Below are 23929 nucleotides of genomic sequence, written 5' to 3'. Positions count from 1 at the left end.
GAATAAGTTATTTATTTCCTGCATTTTGGGAGGGCATATTATGTAGAAAGATGTTTGAATGGATAATTCCAAATATTAAAAATGTGAAAAAAGTGAAGTGTTATAATTAATGTTCATCAATTAATGGACAGCAGGGGAGCTACAGACTGTGACTTGGGCATGTTACTTGACTGACAGTGGGAATTTGTATTTGCGAAGAGGAATTAATGGTAAACAAGTTTCTGTGTAAATTAAGTAAATCATTGCATCATTTGAGATTCATAAAGATCGGCAAGATAAGCACGGATGACAGAGGTCATTTGGCTCATCTAGCTCATTGTTCTATTAAAATTCACAATTAGCAGCCCCTAAAACAGAGCATTTAGCTTCCTCTTGAATGACTCCAGAGTTTTTACCTCCACTGCCCTACCAGAAGGATCATTTAGGTTTATGATCACTCTTTGCATGAAGAAAGGTTTCCTACCATCAGGGGGACAATATCAGCATACATAAATCATAGATAGTCTTATTTTCTCTTTCACAATACATGTCCTTCAACTTAATGGGGATAATTTTAACTTTCAGCAGTAATGCAAAATGAGCAATATCGGATTGGCTGCCCATTATACACCATGCCTAATTCACCATCACCCATTTTGCGCCTCCACCGAAGTTGAACTTTACCTCCAATGAATCTTAACAATGTTGCTGTGCCCTAAGAAACCTAAATATTTCTTAGCTGTCCTCTTTGCAATCAGACTGTTCTATTTACAACTATGGACATGCCTACATTGAGATATCAAGTGGATTAACTCACCAATTCCGAATGAGGGTTTGTGCTGCTGTATCTCAAGCAATCATTATCTGAATAGTATGGACCCCAGTCAAATATATAGCCGCTGTTCAAATCATACAAATGCAGTTTTCATAACTGTTTACTAGGAAAACTGGTCCAAATGCCAAAGATTTATAAAATACTCAACTTCACAACAATTGAATTCTATTACAGTGAATATAGTAACAAATGTAAGAAGTCACACAACACCAGGTTATAGTCCAACAGCTTTACTTGAAATCACAAGCTTTCAGAGCACTGCTCCTTCGTCAGGTGAAGTGGAGAAATGCATAAAGACACAGATTATATAGTCAGAGAATAATGTCAGATGTTTACAGGTAATCTTTCCAACTGCCATTTATCACACCTCAGCAGAGAGATAATCACAGTAATCAAAGGTGTGAATGGTGTCTGTAGTGTATGTGCCTTTAAGAGCCCCATGTGTACTGTAATGCCGGTAATGGCCACTCGGGCTATATAAGCCTGTATATTGTGTTGTATCAGTTAGTTCCCCTCCAGACTTTGTTTAGTAAACACCTATGAAACCAACTCCTGTCTTCAGTGTCTCTATCAACACACAGACACAACAGTGTCCAAACAGGTCAGTCAGGAAAACATTACATCAAAGAACAATGCGGTGGGGTCACAAGGGGTCAAATGTTGCAGATGCTGGGGTCTGTATGAAAAACAAAATAGCAGACAAAAACCCATGAGGACGGCCTCAACCTGGATCTTGGGTTCATGTCACGCTACATGTAACCCCACCTGACGTAGGGTCATCCAGACTCGAGTCGTCGTTGGCTTGTTCTCTCTGCACAGATACGGCCAGACCTGCTGTGATTTCCAGCAAAAAAAATGTTTTTTGTCTGCTTTTTTGTTTTTCATACAGACCCCAGCATCTGCAACATTTGACCCCTTGTGACCCCACCGCATTGTTCTTTGATGTAATGTTTTCCTGACTGACCTGTTTGGACACCATTCACACCTTTGATTACTGTGATTATCTCTCTGCCGAGGTGTGATAAATGGCAGTTGGAAAGATTACCTGTAAACATCTGACATTATTCTGACTATATAATCTGTGTCTTTATGCATTTCTCCACTTCACCTGACGAAGGAGCAGCGCTCCGAAAGCTTGTGATTTCAAATAAAGCTGTTGGACTATAGCCTGGTGTTGTGTGACTTCTTACATTTGTCCACCCCAGTCCAACTCCGGCATCTCCACACCATGAATATAATAACAATGAGCTTAATATTTTATGGGGTGAGCTAGAGCTTCCCACAAGATCCAATCACCCAGATCACATCTGCAAAAAAAGCCAGAAACCTATTGGAAGCCAAAGGTTTAGTGGAAAGATCCTACCTCCACAAACAGAGCAGTAGACAGGCCCAAGGCCGTCTGAGAGAGGGAAGGCCCAAGGCCGTCCGAGAGAGGGAAGGCCTGTGAAAAGAACATTTGTTGGAGTAACATGGAAACTTAAGGTTGTGGGTAAATTAAGTGATTTTTTTGATAAAGAGAAAGATTAAATCATTTATGTAATTTTAGCTGTATGTATGTATATGGGTGAGTGGGTAACATGGCTGGTTAAGCACTGGGGGGGGGGGGGAGGAGGAATCAGGCATTTAGTTGATTGGTTTTGTTGTGGTTACTCCCTGTTCAGTGTTTCTGAATTGATTTTTTTTTATACACATATAGTGGTTTGTGATTCATTGTGATTATCCAATGGTTTGTTTTAAGTAAATGGGTCATTTGAGTAATTTGAGTCAATTAACATGCTTTGTACCCTACTAATGTTTCCCAAGCCCTACCTACATTTTTTGCTCTATGGTCATGCACCACATGTGCCAGACTTTTAGGGGCCCCAGTTACATTAAACTGTAGAGTCAGTGCAGAGCTAGAATTGTAGTGTAAATACACCCTAAGTTAGAGAGGAAAGAACCTGGAATATGTTACAAGACTGTATAATACATCCATGGGCTATGATGATGTCATGAACTGCTACAATGAAGCCAGAAACATAAATAAACATGTTTTAACATTGTGTTCTATATAATATATAGAAATGCAATGATTTCCCTTTTTCCATGTTGTTTTGTAGTTCCCATTTTTTGTGTTTTATTTTACCAGCAGAGATTCATGGAGGACATTAACAGACATGTGCCTGCTGCTTTTGTAACAGGTCATTGAGCTAGAAGTAGTATTTCATATAATGCAACTGCTGGGAGTGTGAGGGGCCTTATGCCGCCCCCACCGCCAATTCCTTATTCGTGGTTGTGTTTCTGGTATTCTACCACATGATTAAGTCAAAAATTATATTATAATTTATTGTACTATCAGGTATAAGGGTACAATAGTTTTCTATAATATCTAAGAGTATATGCGCTATACATAACCACTCAATCTCAGTTTCTTCTCACTCTTTACCCTATTCATGTTGCTCTAGATTTTGCTGATTGCAGCTTCTAAAGTAAGTTTCTTGCTGAGCCTTCAGGCGTTAATCCTGAATAAAAGGGCAGCGAGAGATGACTTGGAGCTGGGATTTTCTAACCTGCACTTATCACTCATCTCTCAAAAAGTCGTCATCCTTTTGCAGGAAAATCCCGTGTAGGAAAAGTAATGACAAAATGAGATTATAGTCTACGTGAGAGTTTAAATCAGGAAGCATTTAAAAAAAAAACCCATCCAAATGATTGTGATTTATCAATGTTAAATGTGTTCCAGTAACACTACACAGCACGACCCTTCCTTGCCCTGTAACTCCAGCTGAGGGTCACCCATTCACTCCCTGAGCCCCATTCATTGTCCTTTCATTGTTCCCAGGATCGAGGTGGAACTATTTAAACCAGTTGCCAACCCAAAAGCCGTTATGATTTGCTGTATTCCCCTCCTCCCTGAGTTTGTCCTACGTTCCCATAAAATACGGCGGGTCAACGTGCAGAGTCAGAGGAAAAACTGCACGTAAAACACAATCTGTGGCTTTACATTTCACATCCCCAATTGATTTACTGAAAATTTGCGCCCACATTTCTTGAAACAAGCCCTCAATTTTAATCAGAGATGTTGAAGATAAAACATGTTTTGCAATGTTGCGGTGGAATGTTTTGCCACCAGTAATTAGAATGGGCCCTGTTTACTTCTTGGTTCGAAAAAACGGTGGTCCAGTCCATAGGAAGTTATTGTGGAGTCTGGTGCCATCTAGCGCTGGAGGTAGTCATTTGTTACAACAGAGGGACGTTGATCAGAGGCACAATGTTACCATCAGAAGCTTGTGTCCTCTACCAATCACAATTTAGATACCAGATACCGTTAACAGGTATTGCATTCTTTAAACATTTAGTGGCAGTTAAATAAGGAACACGAACATGAGAATGTGCTGATCTATTGTATCTGTTTACTGAAACAGATTCATAACATTTTTGGACTGATGTCCACTTCTATAAATGTCTTGCACCTTTATGTGACATGTGAAACGTAGATTATAAACGTCTGAGTTTTCGAAATACAGAAAGAAACGAATTCAATAAGCGAAATAAATAAAGCATCTGAAGAACTAAAATAAAGAGAAACGTCTTGCGAGTACTTTAAAACACAGAAAGGCACTTTCAAAGTGACTAGTTTCATTAGTTGAGATCCACCATAACGAGGATTGTAATAGTTCACCAATAAAATGTCTTAAATTAGCACAATAATGCACTTAATTACGCAGCTACTTCTAAACGATTGGTTTATATTGAATACATGTGTATATTTAGAAGAAAAACATACATACTATTAGACTGCGTTACTTAAATAATTAACCATAATATGTTTAGTGGACTCCAAATTGGTAAAATATAATTTACCAGTGAAGACTGCGGCGCTAAGATTCAATATTAAAAACACTAGTGCATCTGTGGCTCCGCCATAACATAGAGAGGGTTTCCTGCTGGATTTAATTATTCATTGTCACTCATTGCAAAAACTTAAAAGCAATTAACAGCTGGTGACGATCCTTACTGGAGACGCTGAATAGTATTTCAGGAAATCGGATACAGGTGGAGAATTCAATTACTTAATGAAACCTATCTGGTCTCAGGGCTTTGCGGATTCTTTTCCAAAGCCCTGTTTGCAGATCAATTGTTATGCGTTGCATCGCACGCTGAATGAAACTGTAAATCTTTCCTGTCATCATTCGCTCAGTGGTTTTAAATCGAAAACGGTAGTATTTTCAACAGAGTGGAGACAAGACACGGAGAACCCAAGATGAGCTATACTGTATATGAATCAGCAATTACCTTTTGATTGTGAAATCAACCAATCTACAGAGCGTCTTATTTTAATCCTACAGGAAATTCAAAAACTGTTTGGAAATTATATGAAAGATCAAAATAATGTCACACGCCCAATAGGAATTTTGTTTGGTACGGTGTATGTGACACATTTTAACTTCCAATATAATAATAGACCTTACATGTAAAAACCCATGAGCCAAATTAACTTCTAGTTAGATACCAAAATTTATATTAACAGTTCAATCATGCAATCTGATAATGTTTGTCTTGGAGCTGTGTCTATTTTAGGTAATAAGGTAGCTATTGTGTTACATTTTTTATTCTTCGAAATGACTTGCACATACAGCATTTATACAACTCAGAAACTAAATCCACTCTACGCACCCATTCATAAAGTCTGGTTCCTCGCCCAATTTTTAAAGACTTTCTCAGCAAAATAAAACTTCACTGATTTCATGCGATATATCAGATGAATTTGCAATGTTTATGTAGCGCTTTTATTTTCCCCAGTCATTTCATCCAGATCCTGTTGTTTCCTGCAGGAATCGGTAATGTTTCCCGACGAAGAAAGGGCAGGATGACAGTTGCAGTCGTTTACCAGACTCTTCTTTGGACTGCCATGAAGCCTTTGTTGTCGCAATTGAGGATGATACAGTTTCTGAAGCCGTCCCGATCATCAGCCTGTATCGAAGTAATTTTGCAGAAAAATATGTTCCTGGATCTCTTCACAATCTATAATAACTGAGAGCGGGCCAGTCCCTCTTTTGAAAGTCACTAATTAATCATATATACTTCTGCGAGCTAATATATTTAACTTCAGTGATCTATTTATTGAGGCTCAAAGTTCCACGTCAACCCATTGCAGAGAAGCCACCAGTTTGAATGAATAGGTGAAATGGGCACTTGCCCAGCAGAGGCCACGCGGCAGCTCTAACAGCACAATTCCACCCAGGTCCCACAGGAGCGCGCGCTTCTTTTTCCTCCACATTACGTCATGCCGATTGTTTTGGTACGTCCGACCAACCGGACGCGCTGCCTGGATTCTACGGGAGCCGGAATAGGCCCGTCTTCGCGCCAGGATTTCCCCATCCGTACCATAACGCATTGCGCAGGGTGCACATCCCGTTCCTGCGGCTTTAACAGCTCTGACATGGAAACCCCACTGCAGTTCCACGATTTTATCCAGGAGCAGCATCATCACCACAACAACCAGCACCAGTACCAAGGCGACCAGCAGGACGAATGGATCAGATGCAACTGCCCGCATGTCACTGCTGCTGGGGATAACCTGCTTCTACGTAATTTTTCACCAGTCACTTTCAGGACCAATTCTCCCCTTTCCTCCTCCTCCAGACAAGACAGTCAACTAAACGTGAGCGAATTTTCGCCTTCCCCCGCCAGCCATGCCAGCTCTTCGAGACAGTATCACCAATATCATCATCACTCCCGACAGCCCAGCCCCGCCAGCAATCGCAGGGAAAGCAATCCCTTCACCGAAATAGCCATGAGCAGCTGCAGGTACAACGGCGGCGTGATGCGGCCGCTCAGCAACTTGAGTTCGTCCAGGAGGAACCTACACGAACTGGATTCGGAATCGCAACCTCTTCAGCCCATCTTCACCACTGTCGCCCCGGAGATCGTGGTTTCCAAGCCGGAACAAAACAATTCCACAACGGTCGTTTCTTATGGGGGGAGTGGTAGTGCTGGGGGAGGAGGAAACGGTGGGAATAACAACAAATTGAGCAGAAAGAGAAACAATAACATTGGCTACAAGCTGGGACATAGAAGAGCTTTGTTTGAGAAAAGAAAACGATTGAGCGACTATGCCTTGATCTTTGGCATGTTTGGGATTGTAGTGATGGTCATTGAGACTGAACTTGCGTGGGGGGCTTATCAGAAGGTAAGCAAATATGCAGTAACTGGCATGTGCACTGGCGATTTTGGGGGTCTTTTTGGTCCCAGAATTGTATAATGCAGTTGCTTTGTCAGCAACGTGTAGTGCATTTGTACATCTACTTCTGTGGTTTCACTTTAGCAGTAATGAACAATTTGATTTTACCCATTTACTGTAAAAGTTAATCTGTTTTTAACTTTACATTGTGGCATGCGCACTTCTATTATGAATTAACTGCTTCATACTTTTGTTTTAAGTTGATTTTTTCCCACTAATGTTCATCAAAACTCAAAATGTATTTCTTCTATATTGCAGGGGTCGCTATATTCATTAGCTCTAAAATGCCTTATTAGCCTTTCTACGATTATTCTGCTTGGTCTGATCATTGTATACCACGCGCGGGAAATTCAGGTAAATATTTTATACTAAAAATAGTAACTGTTTTATCTGACATATATATATCTGACTTAGACGGAGGTTAGTAAGTGTATGGATCGATTGTGTGGGACAGCTGGTGATTTCAAAGATATTGTCAAAGAGCATAGCTGTACACTCAGATCCATACTCAAGTGCGAATTAAACACAAAGATTCATGAGAGAAAAAAAGCCGAAGAGATGGAAATGTGGGCGATGGGAAATTTATCAGTGGAAGTATTTCTATCTAGACGCAGACAAACGCTTATTTTGTATTAACTAGTAATACTAGCTCGTACTTTAAATTTTGGCTTTTGAAAACAATTTCAGTTGTTTCTAGCGGTTGACACAACATAGTGGCGATATGTACAGATTATACATTAATCTCAGAATGTTACTCGTTTAAAAGAGATTTTAAAGCGATGTTTAAGTAGGAGTTAAGAAGCGGAAAAATGTTGCCATTGATTTCTGACTTCATTCGAATCGCCTCGAAAGTGGTGAGATTGTGCAAGCCAGTGCTCGTGCTTCTCAGAACCTCCGATATTTCTAGTACTAAAAACAATCCCATTAGAACAAAAATAAACTACATTTGAAGCTAAGCAGTATCATATACATGTTGCAAAGACAGCTGCGATTCGACAAATAGAAGTTAAACATTGGTATGTGCTGTATAAAACATCTACACATTGCAGAATGATGTCTTTATAGATAACCAGTGCCCATTATTTGAACAAATTATGCCAAGAATGCACTTCAAAATCCCGCTTTCTCAAATAACATGATTCAAGCATCTTCCATTCATAATTTCCAGATAAGCATATTTCAGGTAGTGTTGTAAAAGAGTTGAATTACAGCCATTGCAGCAATTGTATTGCTTTACTTTATTAATCTACAGGTGGGGATGTCTTTTTATTATATTAATAAATTGCAACTGTCTGACGGTATCTGTGATTACTTAAACACTAAACAAAAGGAGCGCGACTGGTGAATCAAGTGTTCTGTTTACTTGATGCTTAAATGATTCATAGAAGACTCTTTGTTCAAACAGTAAGGTATTTCAGAATTATTTTTTCTAAACCTTTCGGAGATATGTATAAATGTTGATAGGCATTGGTTTGTTTCCGATTGACAACGTTGTTATGATAAAAAGTACATTTTGTATGATGTGCAAGGAAGCAAATTGGTCGAGCAATACATCTACATTTCCTCAATGATGGTGGTTTGCTTCTAAACCATCTTTCTGTTTGTGAAAAAGAGTACTGTTCTGCAGTCAGGCAGCATCTGTGAAGAGAGAAACAGAGTTAACGTTTCAGGTCGATGACCCTTCGTCAGAACTCACGAAGTTCTGATGAAAGGTCATCGACCTGAAACGTTAACTCTGTTTCTCTTTCCACAGATGCTGCCTGACCTGCTGAGTATTTCCAGCATTTTCTGTTTTTATTTCAGATTTCCAGCATCCGCAGTATTATGCTTTTGTACTGTTCTGTATAATCCATTGATAGGTATCCCATGGAAAAATACAAGATGTTAGACGTTGTTTCAGTACAAGCCATACTAAATAAAATAACCTTTCTTTAACTTTGAACATGCAACCATTTCCTAATGAAAAACCTGTATTTTAGTTACAATTTATAAATTCAGAAGCAACCAGTTAGTAAATAGGTTTTACAAGCAGCACCGTCAATACCTAGATTTCTGCATTAATGACTTCACGAAGTTGAGATTTTAAATAAAATTCCAACACTGTGCCTTTACATTGAAACTGTAGGTGTAGGGTTATAAAATGTAAGGAACATGCGCGTTAGAACTATAAATGACCTTTGGTAATATTCAGAATATGAAGCAGAAAGTATTTAATAGAGTTAGATTATTCCAGACAATTATATTATTTATTATTGAACAGACATGTTGTTACGGATATATATGGAATCAATGTTCGTGTTCAACTGTTAGATTGCTTTGAGTAGACCTGACAACTAGATAAATGCACTGGCTTGGGAGGGGAAGGAGGCTCCTAAAAGTGCAATAAAGAATACATTAAAATGAAGGTGAAAGGGGCGAGGGCAAGTGCAGTTCACCACAATTGGCACTGTCTTCAGCCAAACTATTTGCTTTGTGGTTGTGGAATGATGCGTGCTTCTATTGGACTCCTTCCTACTTCAGAAGTTCGATTTTGTTTTAAAGACGCGAATGAGCACCGGCTACTGTGCGTGTAGCGTGTGAGACGCGTTAGTCTGTTTAATACTCCAGACAGCAGCAGGGGAATAAATATCAGGGCCCACTGAAGCTTTTGTCACATTGTTCCTTTGTGTTGTAGTGGTTCAAATGATTAACTTACCATCAAATGCATTATCTAGTGGTTATTATCACCAATATATACCGTCGCCCACAGCACGGGACAGCAGCACCCCCTGAGCGGGGAGAACTCCAGGCCCCCGAAGCGGAGGTTGAGTGAAGCACGGGTGAGGTGGGCGCCCATCAAGGTACCAACATTACACAGTTTCTACCCGGGGCAACTATTCAAGAACTGTCCCTTAAAGAGAGCGGCACTAACCTGAGATAATTTGGTAGGAGGGGAGTGAACACTAATATAAAGAGGCAAAATACGACGGTGCTGGAAATCTGAAATATAACCAGAAAATGCTACAAATACTCAGCAGGTCAGCCAGCATCTGTGGAGAGAGAAACACAGTTAACGTTTCAGGTCAGTGACCTTTCATCAAAACTCACGAAAGGTCTGATGAAAGGTCGGCGACCTGAAACGTTAACTGTGTTTCTCTCTCCACAGATGCTGCCTGACCTGTCGACTAATCTAAAGAGATCTGACCGGAGATTCGCGTACTCTAATTCCGCCATACCTCCTGGTGTCCGAGTCCAGTCCCACCTTGAGCAAGCCTGACCCATATGGGTGAGAACTGCAGTACTGGGGGAGGGACTTGTCTTCCAGCGGGTATCTCGGGAAAGGGCTTCAATGTTGCAGGAACTGGGAGGGTGGGTTGACTAGGGGATATGATACTGGGCTAGTAACACAGCGAATGCGAATTCTAACTCCACCAATACGGGTCAGGCTGGCCAACTCCACCGTGGCAAGTTGTGAAATTTAGTTCAAAAAATATGGTCAGTTTTGGGCTAGCACCAGAAAATGACCATGAATACTATTGGAATGTCATAAAAAAACAACTTGCTCACTAATATCCTTTAGACAGGGGAACCTGCCACCCCGTACCTGGTCTGTGGTTACATTATGTGGTTGACTCTTAATGCTCTTAAGGCAACTAAGGATGGGCAATTAATACTGCCTTGCTAGTGTGTTGGAGCGGTCAGAAATAATAACTTTCCCAGCCCAGCAGCCGGTAACTTCACCGAAAGACCAGAAATGTGCTTTTACTCCCCCTGGAAGTAAATGAGCTTGGGTAACAGAGCAGTCTTAGTTACTGAAATGAATCTCCTCCCCACAGGGGCTGGGCTGAGAAAGATTGCATATATTACTCCTGTGAAGTTTTCCTAGCATTTTGAGATTGAAGTGGTTGTACCCATTTATTGCACATTCCCAAGTCACACTGTGCCATCAGATTGTAGCTTGTCCAAGTCAGAGAACCCCAGTGCTGGGAACTTTGTCCCTGCGGCTTTGCCCATCCTTCAGGTAGATTTATTTGCACTAAATGGTAAATAACTGAAGAGCTTTTCAGCATGAATCAGATCCTCTTTCAAACGTTCAAATGTTATAATGATTAGGATTAATGTAAACAAATGTCAGTCCATTTCTGTTTTGGTTTTGAATATTCGTGTTTGAGCATTGGGCATTGTTCAGATTTTGAGGGATTAATTTGGAAGAGTTGGTACCTGTGAATGCAAGATAGCTAAATTAATAGGGACTTCACTTTTCACTCTTTGTGCTCGCTCAACCCCATCATCCAGTGGAGCTCAGTAGCTCCTCAGATGATGCCCCCAAGAAACCAATTTCCCTGTGCTCCAGAACAAAATCCTAACACATTTTTTATAAATGCCATTTTTCTGCACATAGCACACAAAAGGAAATTTTCCAACCAGCATCCTTCACTGTTTAAAATATTTAAAACAAATCAATAGAATGACAGAGAGTGAAAGTGGTTCAGAGTTAATCACAATTCATTGGAGATTTTGATTTTAAAAGTGACATTCTCTTTAATGTGAATTTTCTGATGGGTGATCTTTTGGCACCAGCATTTAAATACCAAATTGCAGCACACAGGCTCTAACCTAATTTTAAGCTGCCTTAAGCCTTCACACTAAAAAATTGCTGAAAATGTCTCATTTGTTTACAGTGCAGATTCATCCTGAAGTTCAACAACATTGAACTATAAAGCATTTGAATTTTGCTATGAGAATTGGTGCTGGGTATCATCCAGATCCATCTCAAAGGGAAACCTGGCCAGTACTGATAGAGATATATCTCAGTCTAAACTAATGGTGGGCTGGCAGCTGAAACTTCTCTCCTTGTTCTTTCGAAAGCACCATCTCTCTGTACTAACTGCTTTAATTAACTTTTTCGCTCAATGATACATGGACATGCTTGCTTCTTACAGATACAGAACATCTGACATATGCTGCACGCACGTGCATTTAATTTCTTTTTAAAAAACTTTTATTTAAAAACACACCTGTAGTTTTCCATTGTGTCAGCCATGGCTCAATGATAGCACTCTCGACTCTAAGTCAGAAGATCATGGTGTCAAGTCCCACTCCAGACACTTGAGCACAAAATCTAGGCTGGCACTTCCAGTGCTGCACTGTCAGACGTGCCGTCTTGCGAATGAGAGTTTAAACTGAAGCCCTGTCTGTCCTCTCAGGTGGACGTAAAAGACCCCATAGCACTATTTCAAAGAAGAGCAGCTCCCCTCGGTGTCCAATACCAATATTTATCTCTCAACCTACATAACTAAAACAGGTTATCTGATCATTATCACAATGCTGTTTGTGGGTCCTTGCTGTGCACAAATCGGCTGCTGCATTTCCTACATTACAACAGTGATTACACTTCAAAAGTATTGAGTTGGCTGTAAATCACTTTAACACGTCCTGAAGTCATGAAAGGCGCTATATAAATGCAAGTTATTTCTTTACATGCCTTCATAAATATATTCCTTGAGTAGTAAGGGGTACGGTAACAGTGTGGTGACGTTACTGGACTAGTAATCCAGAGGCCTGGACTAATGATCTCAGAAAGACATGAGTTCAAATCCCACCATGGCAACTGAATTTAAATTTAGTAAATAAATCTGGAATTTTAAAAAAAGACCATGAAACTACCGGATTGTCATAAGAACCCATCTGGTTCACTTAGGGAAGGAAATCTGCTGTCCTTACCCGGTCTGGCCTATGTGACTCCAGACACACAGCAATGCGGTTGTTTCTTAACTGCCCTCTGAAATGGCAGCTCACCACCACCGTCTCAAGGGCAATTCGGGATGGGCAATAAATGCTGGCGTTGCATGAATGATTAAGTTAATTTTTTTTTAAAAGAGCGAAGCCATACAGACCACAGTTCCAGGTGAAATATCCAATCTGTGCTGAATGAGCTAATCTCAATTGAAGCAGCAGGAATCCTACATTGGTCTCAGTCTCTCTGGGTTAGGGATGGGAACATTGGCCTGCATCTGACCACTGCATGTATGGACCTGAGGGTGTAGACAAGAATATGGGCAGCTGTAATGTCTTTACCTCCCCTTTTGAACAGCTTGTTGTCACTCAGACAGGGTTCACTCGTGAATAATGACCACTTGGCTGGGGTACCATAGAGCACTGTGGAACTGTACTCAAGCAAGGAGTTGACAGCTTTAGTAGACAAAGTAATGGGAGAACATCGGTATGACGCTCCCAACAGTATAAATAGAATAAATTCACTCATGCTATTCAGGAGTGGAGTATGGAGTCTGGATTGTGGCCAGATTCCCCTCATGTCAGTTGAGATGTATTAATTGTTAGGTGAGCCACTGGTTGTGGGGGTGCAGTTTGTAATTCACACTTGAGCCGATGATTACAATGGCACTGACTGTATAGAATTGGTTGGCAAACAGTGCTTTCAGTGGTATACTGTGCTTTCAAGTATATGTCATGCAGTGTCGTCTTCCACAGGCATGAACAAATTTATTTCTCAAATTAGGATTCTTATATGTTAGAGTGGGGGATAGCACTTGGTTACAGGGAGCGATTAATATTGTTTTTTTTCTTGTCCAGTTTTCTTTGCAACATAATCATTAGTAACAATTGCAGAACAAGATCGTTGCTACTTCCAAATACACGGAAGAGGAAGGCATCGGTCGCTGGATACGCACATTTCAGCATGTCCTTTTTAACTGAATTCTGAGCAATCTGAAGCATTGATGGGTAGTCAAAATAAATAATTTGGGCGTATTGACATACACGACAACACTAATAAATAAATTAAGATAGGATTATATATTTGGATATTACATTCATTATGAAATGGGTTATTAGAGCGAAGAGATAAGGTGACATGTTGTGCCAAACGGCCTTCGTTTGACTCCTCGCTTCTCGTTACTGGAATAGCTGCAAATCCTTTGAGCGTTGAAGATCGAGCCTCCAGCCGATAACCACCGCACCCACCTACATTGTTAAACGATTTTGCCGTAAGCCGCTGTAGGACTGGGGACATTAGTGATGGAAGCCGTCCATGTCCAATAGACACAACCGGCTTCATTGGGTGTTGGTGAACGGTTAGTGGCGAGGGGAACACCACCTGGACAAGGAGTGGCGGGAAGGTGATTAAAGACTGAATTCTGAAGTTTCACGATACACAGGACATTTTCCTTTTCATTTCAATTTGTATAAAATTAACGAAAGGAATCAATAAGAAACCACTTTAGGTGGTGGGGAATCACACAACAAATAGTCAGTGTGATTCCTGTCCTCACACAAACCTGCGCAACACAAGACCAATCGCCCGTGCAGTGGACAGAGGTCACAATAAAATGACGATTGCACTGCAGCTCCAAAGATGTAAGTCTGGAAAATATCAAATTCTTCAACTGGAAGAAATATCTGGAAAACCTTTATTTTTTTATATGTAACTCACATATTTTATATATACATAATATGGAAAGGCGATGAGCCATTCTCAATATTTTGGATGTTCAACATACCCCGTCCCGAATCTTGTCACCATGAGGATGATTTGTAATTAGATCTCTGCGTTATATTGACAAATATTCCTCGCTCAGTGCTATGAATTTAGAGCCTCTTTGAAGCTGTCTGGGCGCATGCTTCATTCCGCAGTGTGTGGGTGGAGGGAGCTGGCGGCTGTAGACTTGTTTTTTGTTCTGTTGCCAAACGAAAAAAAAGTCAAGTTTTTTCCCTGAGAAAGCTATTTAAGTGCATTGAAGGTTGCCTGGCAATCTAAGTACTTTGATCACATTGTGAAATATTGCAGAAATATACAGCAAACGGTCTATAGTCTACGTAAGTATTTGTCTTTGGCTGCAGTTATACTGTGTTATATTCTGAAAGCAGTAGCTGCAGAATCGGTCCGCAATGGACAACACCATACTTATAGTGCCTGACTGAATGGACTTTGCCCACCAGGAGAGAATTCTGCACTCACAGGCAGCCAGGCACAGAGCTCTCTTTCCGATTTTGAGGGCATTGCCAGGAGTGTCTGTTTCTCTAAGAATTAAGAAAAAACTTTCTGAAGTTTCCACGAGGTCCAAAAGACCCTCTAAATACGTTTCTTAAACTTGGCTTGACACCAGAAAGCAGTTGCAATCCACATAATGCCAACCCCACATGATGTAGGATGGCCGTACTCGGGGGCCTCAGACCTAGTGTTCTGTGGTCCAGTTGAGATCTAATTCCAAAGTTACAGTGTGATCCCCAAGTGGAACCCACTTTGCAGTGACACAAAGTGGCAGTATAGCTGCACCTTTTAAGTCTTATTATTTTATGAAAGAAATGTCAAAGTAATTTTGCCTCCGGTGTCATGGTTCAACTATTTCTTATTGTAAATCTACTCTCAGTTAATGGGACTTCCATAAACTAGTGATATTTGAATTTTTAAAAATTCTTTCTAGGGATGTGGGCATCGCTGGCAAGGCTCGCATTTATTACTCATCCCGAGATGCCCTGAACTGAATGGCTTGCTAGGCCACTTCAGAGGGCATTCACATATAGGCCATAGAAAACATAGAAGATAGGAGCAGGAGTAGGCCATTCGGCCCCTCGAGCCTGCTCCACCATTCAATGAGATCATGGCTGATCATCCAAATTCAGTACCCGGTCCCTGCCTTCTCCCCATATCCCTTGATCCCTTTAGCCTTAAGAAATATATCCAACTCCTTCTTGAATATATTTAATGAATTGGCCTCCACTGCCTTCTGTGGTAGAGAATTCCACAGGTTCACCACTCTCTGGGTGAAGAAATTCCTCCTCATCTCTGTCCTAAATGGCTTACCCCTTATCCTTAGACTGTGACCCCTGGTTCTAGTCTGTCTAGTCCTGTTAGAATTTTATAAGTTTCAATGAGATCCCCTCTCATTCTTCTAAACTCCAGCGAGTATAAGCCCAATTGACCCAATCTCTCCTCATATGTCATTCCTGCCATCCCAGGTATCAGCCTGGTGAATCTTTGCTGCACTCCCTCCATGGCAAGAACATCCTTCCTCAGATAAGGCGACCAAAACTGTACACAATACTCAAGGTGTGGTCTCGCCAAGGCCCTTGGTCGCAGCAAGACATCCTTGTTCCTGTACTCAAACCCTCTCGATACGAAGGCCAACATATCTATGTTTCTAGCTGCACATAATTGTTGGGGTGAATTAAGTTGTTACAAAATCAGGTTTCATGCTGCAGACTAGGGCAGGAAAGGAAATGTTATTACAATGCTTCTTTCAATAGTCTCTCTCACATCAACTGTGGAGTTCTTGAAATTAGATTAATTTTCCAATTCTAGGCCTTAAATCTGTCTAAAAATAATTTACAATTAAGTACCAAATTGCCATCATAATATCCCTGTGCATTACTCTTTTAGAAAAAACAGTGTGCCTACATTAATACTGGTCATGCCACAGAACGTGATGGTCTAACTGGGTATTCAATTCCTTGATGTGCATCAAACTGGCCAGTCTACTAAATGGTTTGAGTCTGACTCCCTCTCCTTGGGCTATTAGGCTTGTGTTGACGAGCAGATTTCAGTATGTGGTTGACAGTGTAGACACTGAAATCTAGTTGCCAATACAATGACTGAGCAAAACAATGCCTGTCCATGCATGTAAGAGTGATCATATATAGTGTATCTGGACATGTGATGCCTTCATCCTGCACCAGTCCGGTGTGCCAGCAAACTTCCAGCCACCACGTCAAACCCAAGGGTGGCTGCTTGGAGAAGGAAGCTAATTGAGCAGATCATTGGGGTTCTGAAGCAACGGTTCTGCTGCCTTGACCCCTCGGGAGGAACCCTCCACTACACGCCAGAGCAGTTGTCCCATTTCATGGTGGTCTGCTGCATCCTCCACAACTTGGTCATCATGAGGGCACAGCCCTTGCCACCATGGGTTCTGTGACCACGTCAGGAGGAGGAGGAGGAGGAGGAGAAAGAGGAGGAGGTGGAGGAAGAGGAGGAGGAGGAGGAGGAAGAGAGGAGACAGGCAGTAGATCCCTGTTCCGGACGGGCTGTCCTTGAGCACCTCATCCGAATCCAATTTCTATGAATGGAACCTCAGATCCTCATTGCTCCCCACTTTCCCACCTCACCATCCCTCTGTCACAGAACATCACAGTGTCCTCTTGGCCACAAAGCTGAAATGAGAGCTACCACAAAGCAAACATTCCAAACATGATTTATAAATGAATCAATGCCAAACTACACAACAGCGTCCTACTCTCTCTTTTCTGTCCGTTAACCAATCCTCAATCCATGCTAGTATATTACCCCCAATCCCATTAGCCCTAATTTTGTTTAATATCCTCTTGTGTGGCACCTTAGCGAATGCCTGCTCTCCCTCCTTTTTTAAATAGTGGGGCTACATTTGCCACCCTCCAATCTGCAGGAACTGTTCCATAATCGATAGAATTTTGGAAGATGACAACCAATGCAACCACTATTTCCATGGCTATCTCTTTTAGTACTCGGGGGTGCAGATTATCAGGCCCTGGGGATTTATCAGCTTTCAGTCCCATTCATTTCTCCAGTACTATTTTTTTACTAATACTAATTTCCTTTAATTCCCCCTTCTCACTAGACCCATGGTTCCTTAGCATTTCTGGGAAGTTATTTGTGTCCTCTGCCGTGAAGACAGAACCAAAGTATTTGTTTAATTGCTCTGCCATTTCCTTGTTCCCCATTATAAATTCTCCCATTTCTGACTGTAAAGGACCTACATTTGTCTTCACTAACGTTTGTCTTTTTACATACTTGTAGAAGCTTTTACAGTCCGCTTTTATGTTCCTTTCAAGTTTACTCTCACACTCTATTTTTCCCCTCTTAATCAATGCGCTGCTGGTTAACTTAGCGCTCAACAGGGGACCAAAATCGGGTGCAGGCTACTGGCCAATAAAGTTTTGCTTAGGTTCTCTGCACTACTTAAAGGCGGGGTGGGGGTGGGGGGTGGTGTTTTGTTGCAGAAGCACCTCATTGTCACTCTGAAGCCATGGCCCAATAGGCAAGAGCGAGGGCAACAAGGTTCAAAGATGTGGCACTGGAGGCCTTGGTCCTGGGGTGCACAGAAGGCATCAGGTAATCTACCCGCAGGGGGGGCAGGAGGCTTTCCAGGCAGGACGCCAGAAAGCTGTGGTAGGAAATAGCACAAGCTGTCGGTGCTACGAGTATTGTCCCTAGGACCTGGATCCAGTGCCACAAGAATTTTAATGACCTGGCACGAGTGGCCAAGGTGAGCGTCTGCATTTTCAAATGCCATATCGCACCAACTGCACCACTAGCCTCACACACTGCTCAATGCACCACACCCCCATCACTCACCTATGGGGAACTATAGCCTAACATCAGTAGTAGGGAAAATGCTAGAGTCTATTATAAAGGATGTGATAACAGGACACTTAGAAAATATCAACGGGATTAGACAAAGTCAACATGGATTTATGAAAGGGAAATCATGTTTGACAAACCTACTGGAGTTTTTTGAGGATATAACTGGTAGAATAGATAAGGGAGAACCAGTGGATGTGGTGTATTTGGATTTTCAGAAGGCCTTTGATAAAGTCCCACATAAAAGCTTAGTGTGTAAAATTAAAGCACATGGGATTGGGGGTAATATACTGTCATGGATTGAAAATTAGTTAACAGGCAGGAAACAGAGAGTAGGAATAAATGGGTCCTTTTCGGGGTGGCAGGCGGTGACCAGTGGAGTACTGCAGGGATCAGTGCTTGGGCCCCAGCTATTCACAATATATATCAATGATTTGGATGAGGGAACCAAATGTAATATTTCCAAGTTTGCTGATGACACGAAACTAGGTGGGATTGTGAGTTGTGAGGAGGATGCAAAGAGGCTTCAAGGTGATTTAGACAAGTTGAGTGAGTGGGCAAATACATGGCAGATGCAGTACAACGTGGATAAATGTGAAATTATCCACTTCGGTAGGGAAAACAGAAAGGCAGATTATTATTTAAATGGTGATAGATTGGGAAATGTTGATGTACAAAGGGACTTGAGTGTCCTTGTACACCAGTCACTGAAAGCAAACATGCAGGTGCAGCAAGCAGTTAGGAAGGCAAATGGTATGTTGGCCTTTATTGCGAGAGGATTTGAGTACAGGAGCAAGGATGTCTTACCACAATTGCACAGGGCCTTGGTGAGACCACACCTAGAGTACTGTGTGCAGTTTTGGTCTCCTTACCTAAGAAGGGATATACTTGCCATAGAGTGAGTGCAGCGAAGGTTCACCAGACTGATTCCCGGGATGGCAGAACTGTCGTATGAGGAGAGATTGGGTCGACTAGGCCTGTATTCACTAGAGTTTAGAAGAATGAGAGGGGATCTCATTGAAATGTATAAAATTCTGACAGGGCTAGACAGACTGGATGCAGGGAGTATGTTTCCCCTGGCTGGGGGGTCTAGAACGAGGGGTCACAGTCTCAGGATACGGGGTAGGACATTTAGGACTGAGATGAGGAGAAATTTCTTCCCTCAGAGGGTGGTGAACCTGTGGAATTCGCTACCACAAAAGGCTGTGGAGGCCAAGTCACTAAATATATTTAAGAAGGAGATGGATAGATTTCTAGATGCAAAAGGCATCAAGGGGTATGGGGAGAGAGTGGGAATATGGTATTGAGATAGAGGATCAGCCATGATCATTATTGAATGGCGGAGCAGGCTCAAAGGGCCGAATGGCCTACTCCTGCTCCTATTTTTCTATGTTTCTATGTTTCTATGTTTAGCACCGAGATCAGCACTCCAATCATTATAATGAGCAGGCAGCACAAATTTTGCTTGCTGCCTTCACCACTTTGAACAGGCGTGGGCAGATACTGCTTTGTGCTCCCCGTGCCCATTTTTAAGCTTTATCCAATTTCATCCTGATTGTTTATTTGAGTAGATAAAAAGATTAACTATTTAGTACTAGGACTAGATATTGCATATAAGATATTTGGAGGTTTGAGTTTCTCTTTAATGTAGCTTCATAATTGAGCATACATTACTCTGACACTGTTCCATGAGGGGCAGCATAATTAATTGCAGAATGAACTATCTTTACATTGGATAATAAAATGGAAAAGGTCAAAGTAATGGTGATGAAATAGTATTAAAACCACAATTCTACTTTTGAAATTGACAGTGTATGAAGGAAATTTTAACATAACTTTTAATTATTTATTAATGAAGAATGCTCTACATTTTATTTTAATCAGTTAACTGCATAAATTATAAATTAATATTGGATTAGAGATACAGGGGGAGAAATTCGGTACCTTAGTGCCTCCAGTTATCACGGGGCGGGTGCTAACGGGGCGCTGAGACAGTAGTGTTGAAGCGAGGCGAATCCAGCGCCATACGCCAAATTGGCCCCACCGTTGTGCTGCTGCTATGAGTTAGCGCCAGGGACTTCAGCGCCAGGCAGATTGTGATGTCAGGAAGCGTGCAACGCTCTCTGCATGCCCGATCTGCCAAATTGTGTATCGCCCCTGCCTTAGTGCCTGGTCCCGACAGCGACAGGGAGAGTAGGCATCAAGCAGGCGGATGCCGGCTCCATGGGCGCTACTTAAAGGGATCATTAGTAATGAGTCGCAGCTGTCAGGTTCATGGTTTTTCAGTGCTTCCTTGTCAGTCTGAGATAGTTCAAGAGTTAAATTCAGTCATTCAAAGGTTGTTTAGTCTCCGGAGTGTTGCGGCTTCTAAAAGTTAGTTACATTTATTCTCACAGAATATCAAAGTGCTGCACGTCCTTACATTAATGGGGGCTGTTCTGGCAGTCGACCTCGCCCTCCAGGATCTACTGCAGAGGGAACGCAGGCAGGGAGAAATATTGGAACATGTGACCAGAGGGAGGAGGAGGGCCATGAGGGCTCTCAACAGGAGGCCTTACCCTCCAAGGGTATTCCAACAGCACTTCTCCTACTTTTAATTAAGCGAGGAGCAGTGTCTTAGAAGGCTCCGCTTCAGCAAGGAGTTGGTCACAGAACTCTGCAACCAGACCTCGAGCCTCAGATCAGGATGAGGACGGCTCGCTCAGTGGCAGTCAAGGTCACTGTCGCCCTCAATTTCTTCGGCAGCGGTTCCTTCCAGTCTGCAACAGAAGATATAGCTAACATCTCGCAGTTCGCCGTCCATCGCTGCATCCGCGAGGTCACAGAGGCTCTCTACAGTAGGAGAAGGGACTACATTTCCTTCCCAATCACCAGAGAGAAGCAGGATGAACGTGCATGTGGCTTTGCCAGGATAGCGGGCTTCCCCATTGTGCAGGGTGCCATTGACTGCACCCACGTGGCTTTGTGGGCAACGCATAACAATCCTGAGATCTTCCGTAACCGCAAAGGCTACCACTCACTTAATGTGCAGTTGGTGTGCGACCACACACAGTGAATTCTTAATGTGAATGCCGGTTATCATGGCAGCAGCCACAGTGCCTTCATCCTGTACCAGCACTCTTCCAGCCACCACATCAAGCTCGCGTGTGGCTGGTCGGAGACAAGGGCTATCCGCTCTCCACCTGGCTCATGACTCCCCTCCGCAACCCCAACACTCCTGATCAGCACTCAAATAATGAGAGCCATGCTGCCACCAGGAACATCATCGAGCAGACCATCGGAGTGCTCAAGCAATGGTTCCGCTGCCTTGATCACTCGGGAGGAGCCCTCCAGTACTCGCCAGAGCGGGTGCCCCATTTTGTTGTGGTCTGCTGCATGCTCCACAATCTGGTCATCATAAGGGCCCAGCCCTTGCCACCAGGGATTGCGGGACTGCCTCAGGAGGAGGAAGAGGGAGAGGAGGAGGACGAAGAGGAAGAAGAGGAAGAGGAAGACAAGGAGGACAAGGTTGAGGAGGAGGAGGAACAGGAGCGAGGGAGGATGCAGCCACTCAATTGGCCTTCCGGAAGTGCACTCCGTGACAGCCTCATCAGACTGCGGTTCCAGTAAATTCAACCCCAGATCCCCGTTGCTCACCACATCCCCATCATTGCATCCCTGTCGCACGTCATATCACAGCGCACAGCCGAAATGAGAGACCGTACAAAATTATCCGAAGTGAATGAATAAATTTATCAATAATCAGTGAACACATCTTTACAACAACAATATTAACTATTCACCCTTCTACAATCCCTTTGTGCCCCTCGTTACAGTGCCTTTGCCTACTCCAGTGCTCCTACGAAGTGTTGGGCCAGTGGCTGCAGCAGGGCTGGTGGAAGGCTGCAGTGCAGGAGACTTCAGGTGGTCTTGCAGGACGCCCTCGACCAGCTGTGGGCCTGGAAGGCCCGGCTGTAGATTGCACCACCTCAGCATGGGCGGCAGCAGTCTGTGCTTGCTGGATGACAGACAGCGACAAGGGCAATGGCAGATTTGCAGCAGTGGGAGCAAGAATGCTATCATTGTGAGAGAGGACAGCAGGTTCCTGCTCCACTGATCCACTGCCACTCCCCTGGGGCAGCACCTCAGCATCCCTAGCAATCTGTTGCAGCACAGATTGCTGGCCTGCTGAGACACCGTGAAAGCCCCGGTCGAACATGGTTGACCCAGCCACGATGGCAGCTGTTAGAGCTTGCGTGGCATCAAGCTGAAACTGCTTGAGAGCAGCCTGATATTGAATGGTACCAGCCATAGACTGCATTACAGCACTGAGACGTTGCGTGGCTTCCGCCTGTGCTGCAATGGAAGCTGCCAGATCGCCCATCACATGTGACATCAGGTCTGGGTCGCAATGGTCTCTCTGGAAGTCTACCATCCTTTCCAGACTGGAAATGATGGGTTCCATGGTGTGTGCAGAGCCTTGTGCAATGTTGGAGGCGGACTCCTCCACGCTCCTTATCATTGCCGAGAGGCTCTTGAGCACCCTTGCCATTGCACCTATCATCTCCGTGTGCATGCCCATCACCCTTCTTCCAAAGTCCTCCCCAGCGAGGTCCTCATCTGAGTCCTGTGCAGCAGAACTCGCCCTCTGGGGAGCTGGTCCCTGAGCTACCCTTTACCCCCGGCCTTGCTGCAGCATGCTCACCCTGTGCAGATCCTGCTACTATACTATCCTCTAAAGAACACGTCGTGCCAGTATCTGAGCTGGTGCCTGCAGGTGAAACATGCAGTGACGCGGTGTGTTCTTCCTCCTCCTCTTCTCCCGCATCGCTCTTAATGGTGCCCTTAGGAACAGGCTGCTCTGGTGCTTGCTCATTATCTGAAAGCATCAAGGCACAAGAGTTGGGTTAAGATGAGGGGAGCGGGGTAGGAAGAGAGAAATGCATGCATACAGCATGATTAGGTGGAAAGTGCGAAAGGCTTGTGGGGTGAGGGGGAAGTGGGATGTGAGAAGAAGGAGTAGGGATGAACATACCGTTGTTGTCCCCAAGGGGGTCAATGTCACCGGTGGCCATGACGCCCACCGCCTGGCACCCAATAATCTCCAGCACCCTATTTTCCAGTGCAGACCGTGGTTGGGTGTCGGCTTGTCCCCCGCCTGTGCGCTCCTGCTCCCTCCTGTTGTGAGCCACCTTGGCCTGCAAGAGAAAGGAAAGTGTGAGTGAGTGTGGAGCAATGTGTTTGGGTGATGTGCTTGCCATAGTTGAATAGCTGTCAATGCGTACAAGGTGAGATGTGGGTGTGAGTGTTGGTAGGTAGAGATTGTTGGTGGGTGAGTGCTGGTGCTTTGGCCAGTGTGTGTAGACTGTGGTTTAGACGGTGGTATGTAGCATTTGCTGTAGCATTTGTTGTAGCTTTGACTCACCCTGACCATCCAAGTGAGGTGGTTAAATTTCTTCCTACACTGTGTATGGCTCCTGGGGACCACAGTGCTGCCCGAGACCTGATGGGCAACCTCCCTCCACATGGCACGGAAGACTCGCAGCGAGGGCCTCCTGCCACTTGTCGGTTAGAGCACCAG

The 23929-nt window shown here is 43.3% G+C and overlaps 1 protein-coding gene across 2 annotated transcripts in view; it reads left to right on the top strand.

Annotated features, from left to right (window-relative positions):
- Positions 1–4646: 4646 nt before the first annotated feature.
- The window catches only part of kcnn2 (potassium calcium-activated channel subfamily N member 2), a 312018-nt gene continuing 292735 nt past the window's right edge, over positions 4647–23929 (top strand). The window contains exons 1-2 of one of the 2 annotated variants that reach the window (XM_085987086.1): positions 4647–6986; positions 7296–7391. In XM_085987086.1, the coding sequence (XP_085843212.1) occupies positions 6081–6986; positions 7296–7391 (1002 nt within the window). In that variant the 5' untranslated portion in view covers positions 4647–6080. The remainder of the gene's footprint in view (positions 6987–7295; positions 7392–23929) is intronic. The other variant, XM_085987085.1, reaches the window with a different exon arrangement.

The sequence above is a fragment of the Somniosus microcephalus genome, chromosome 1 (assembly GCF_052327205.1).
Source record: "Somniosus microcephalus isolate GS21.2 chromosome 1, FLI_Smic_1.0, whole genome shotgun sequence".
NCBI classification, from domain to species: domain Eukaryota; kingdom Metazoa; phylum Chordata; class Chondrichthyes; order Squaliformes; family Somniosidae; genus Somniosus; species Somniosus microcephalus.
This window is presented reverse-complemented; position numbering and strand designations above follow the sequence as displayed.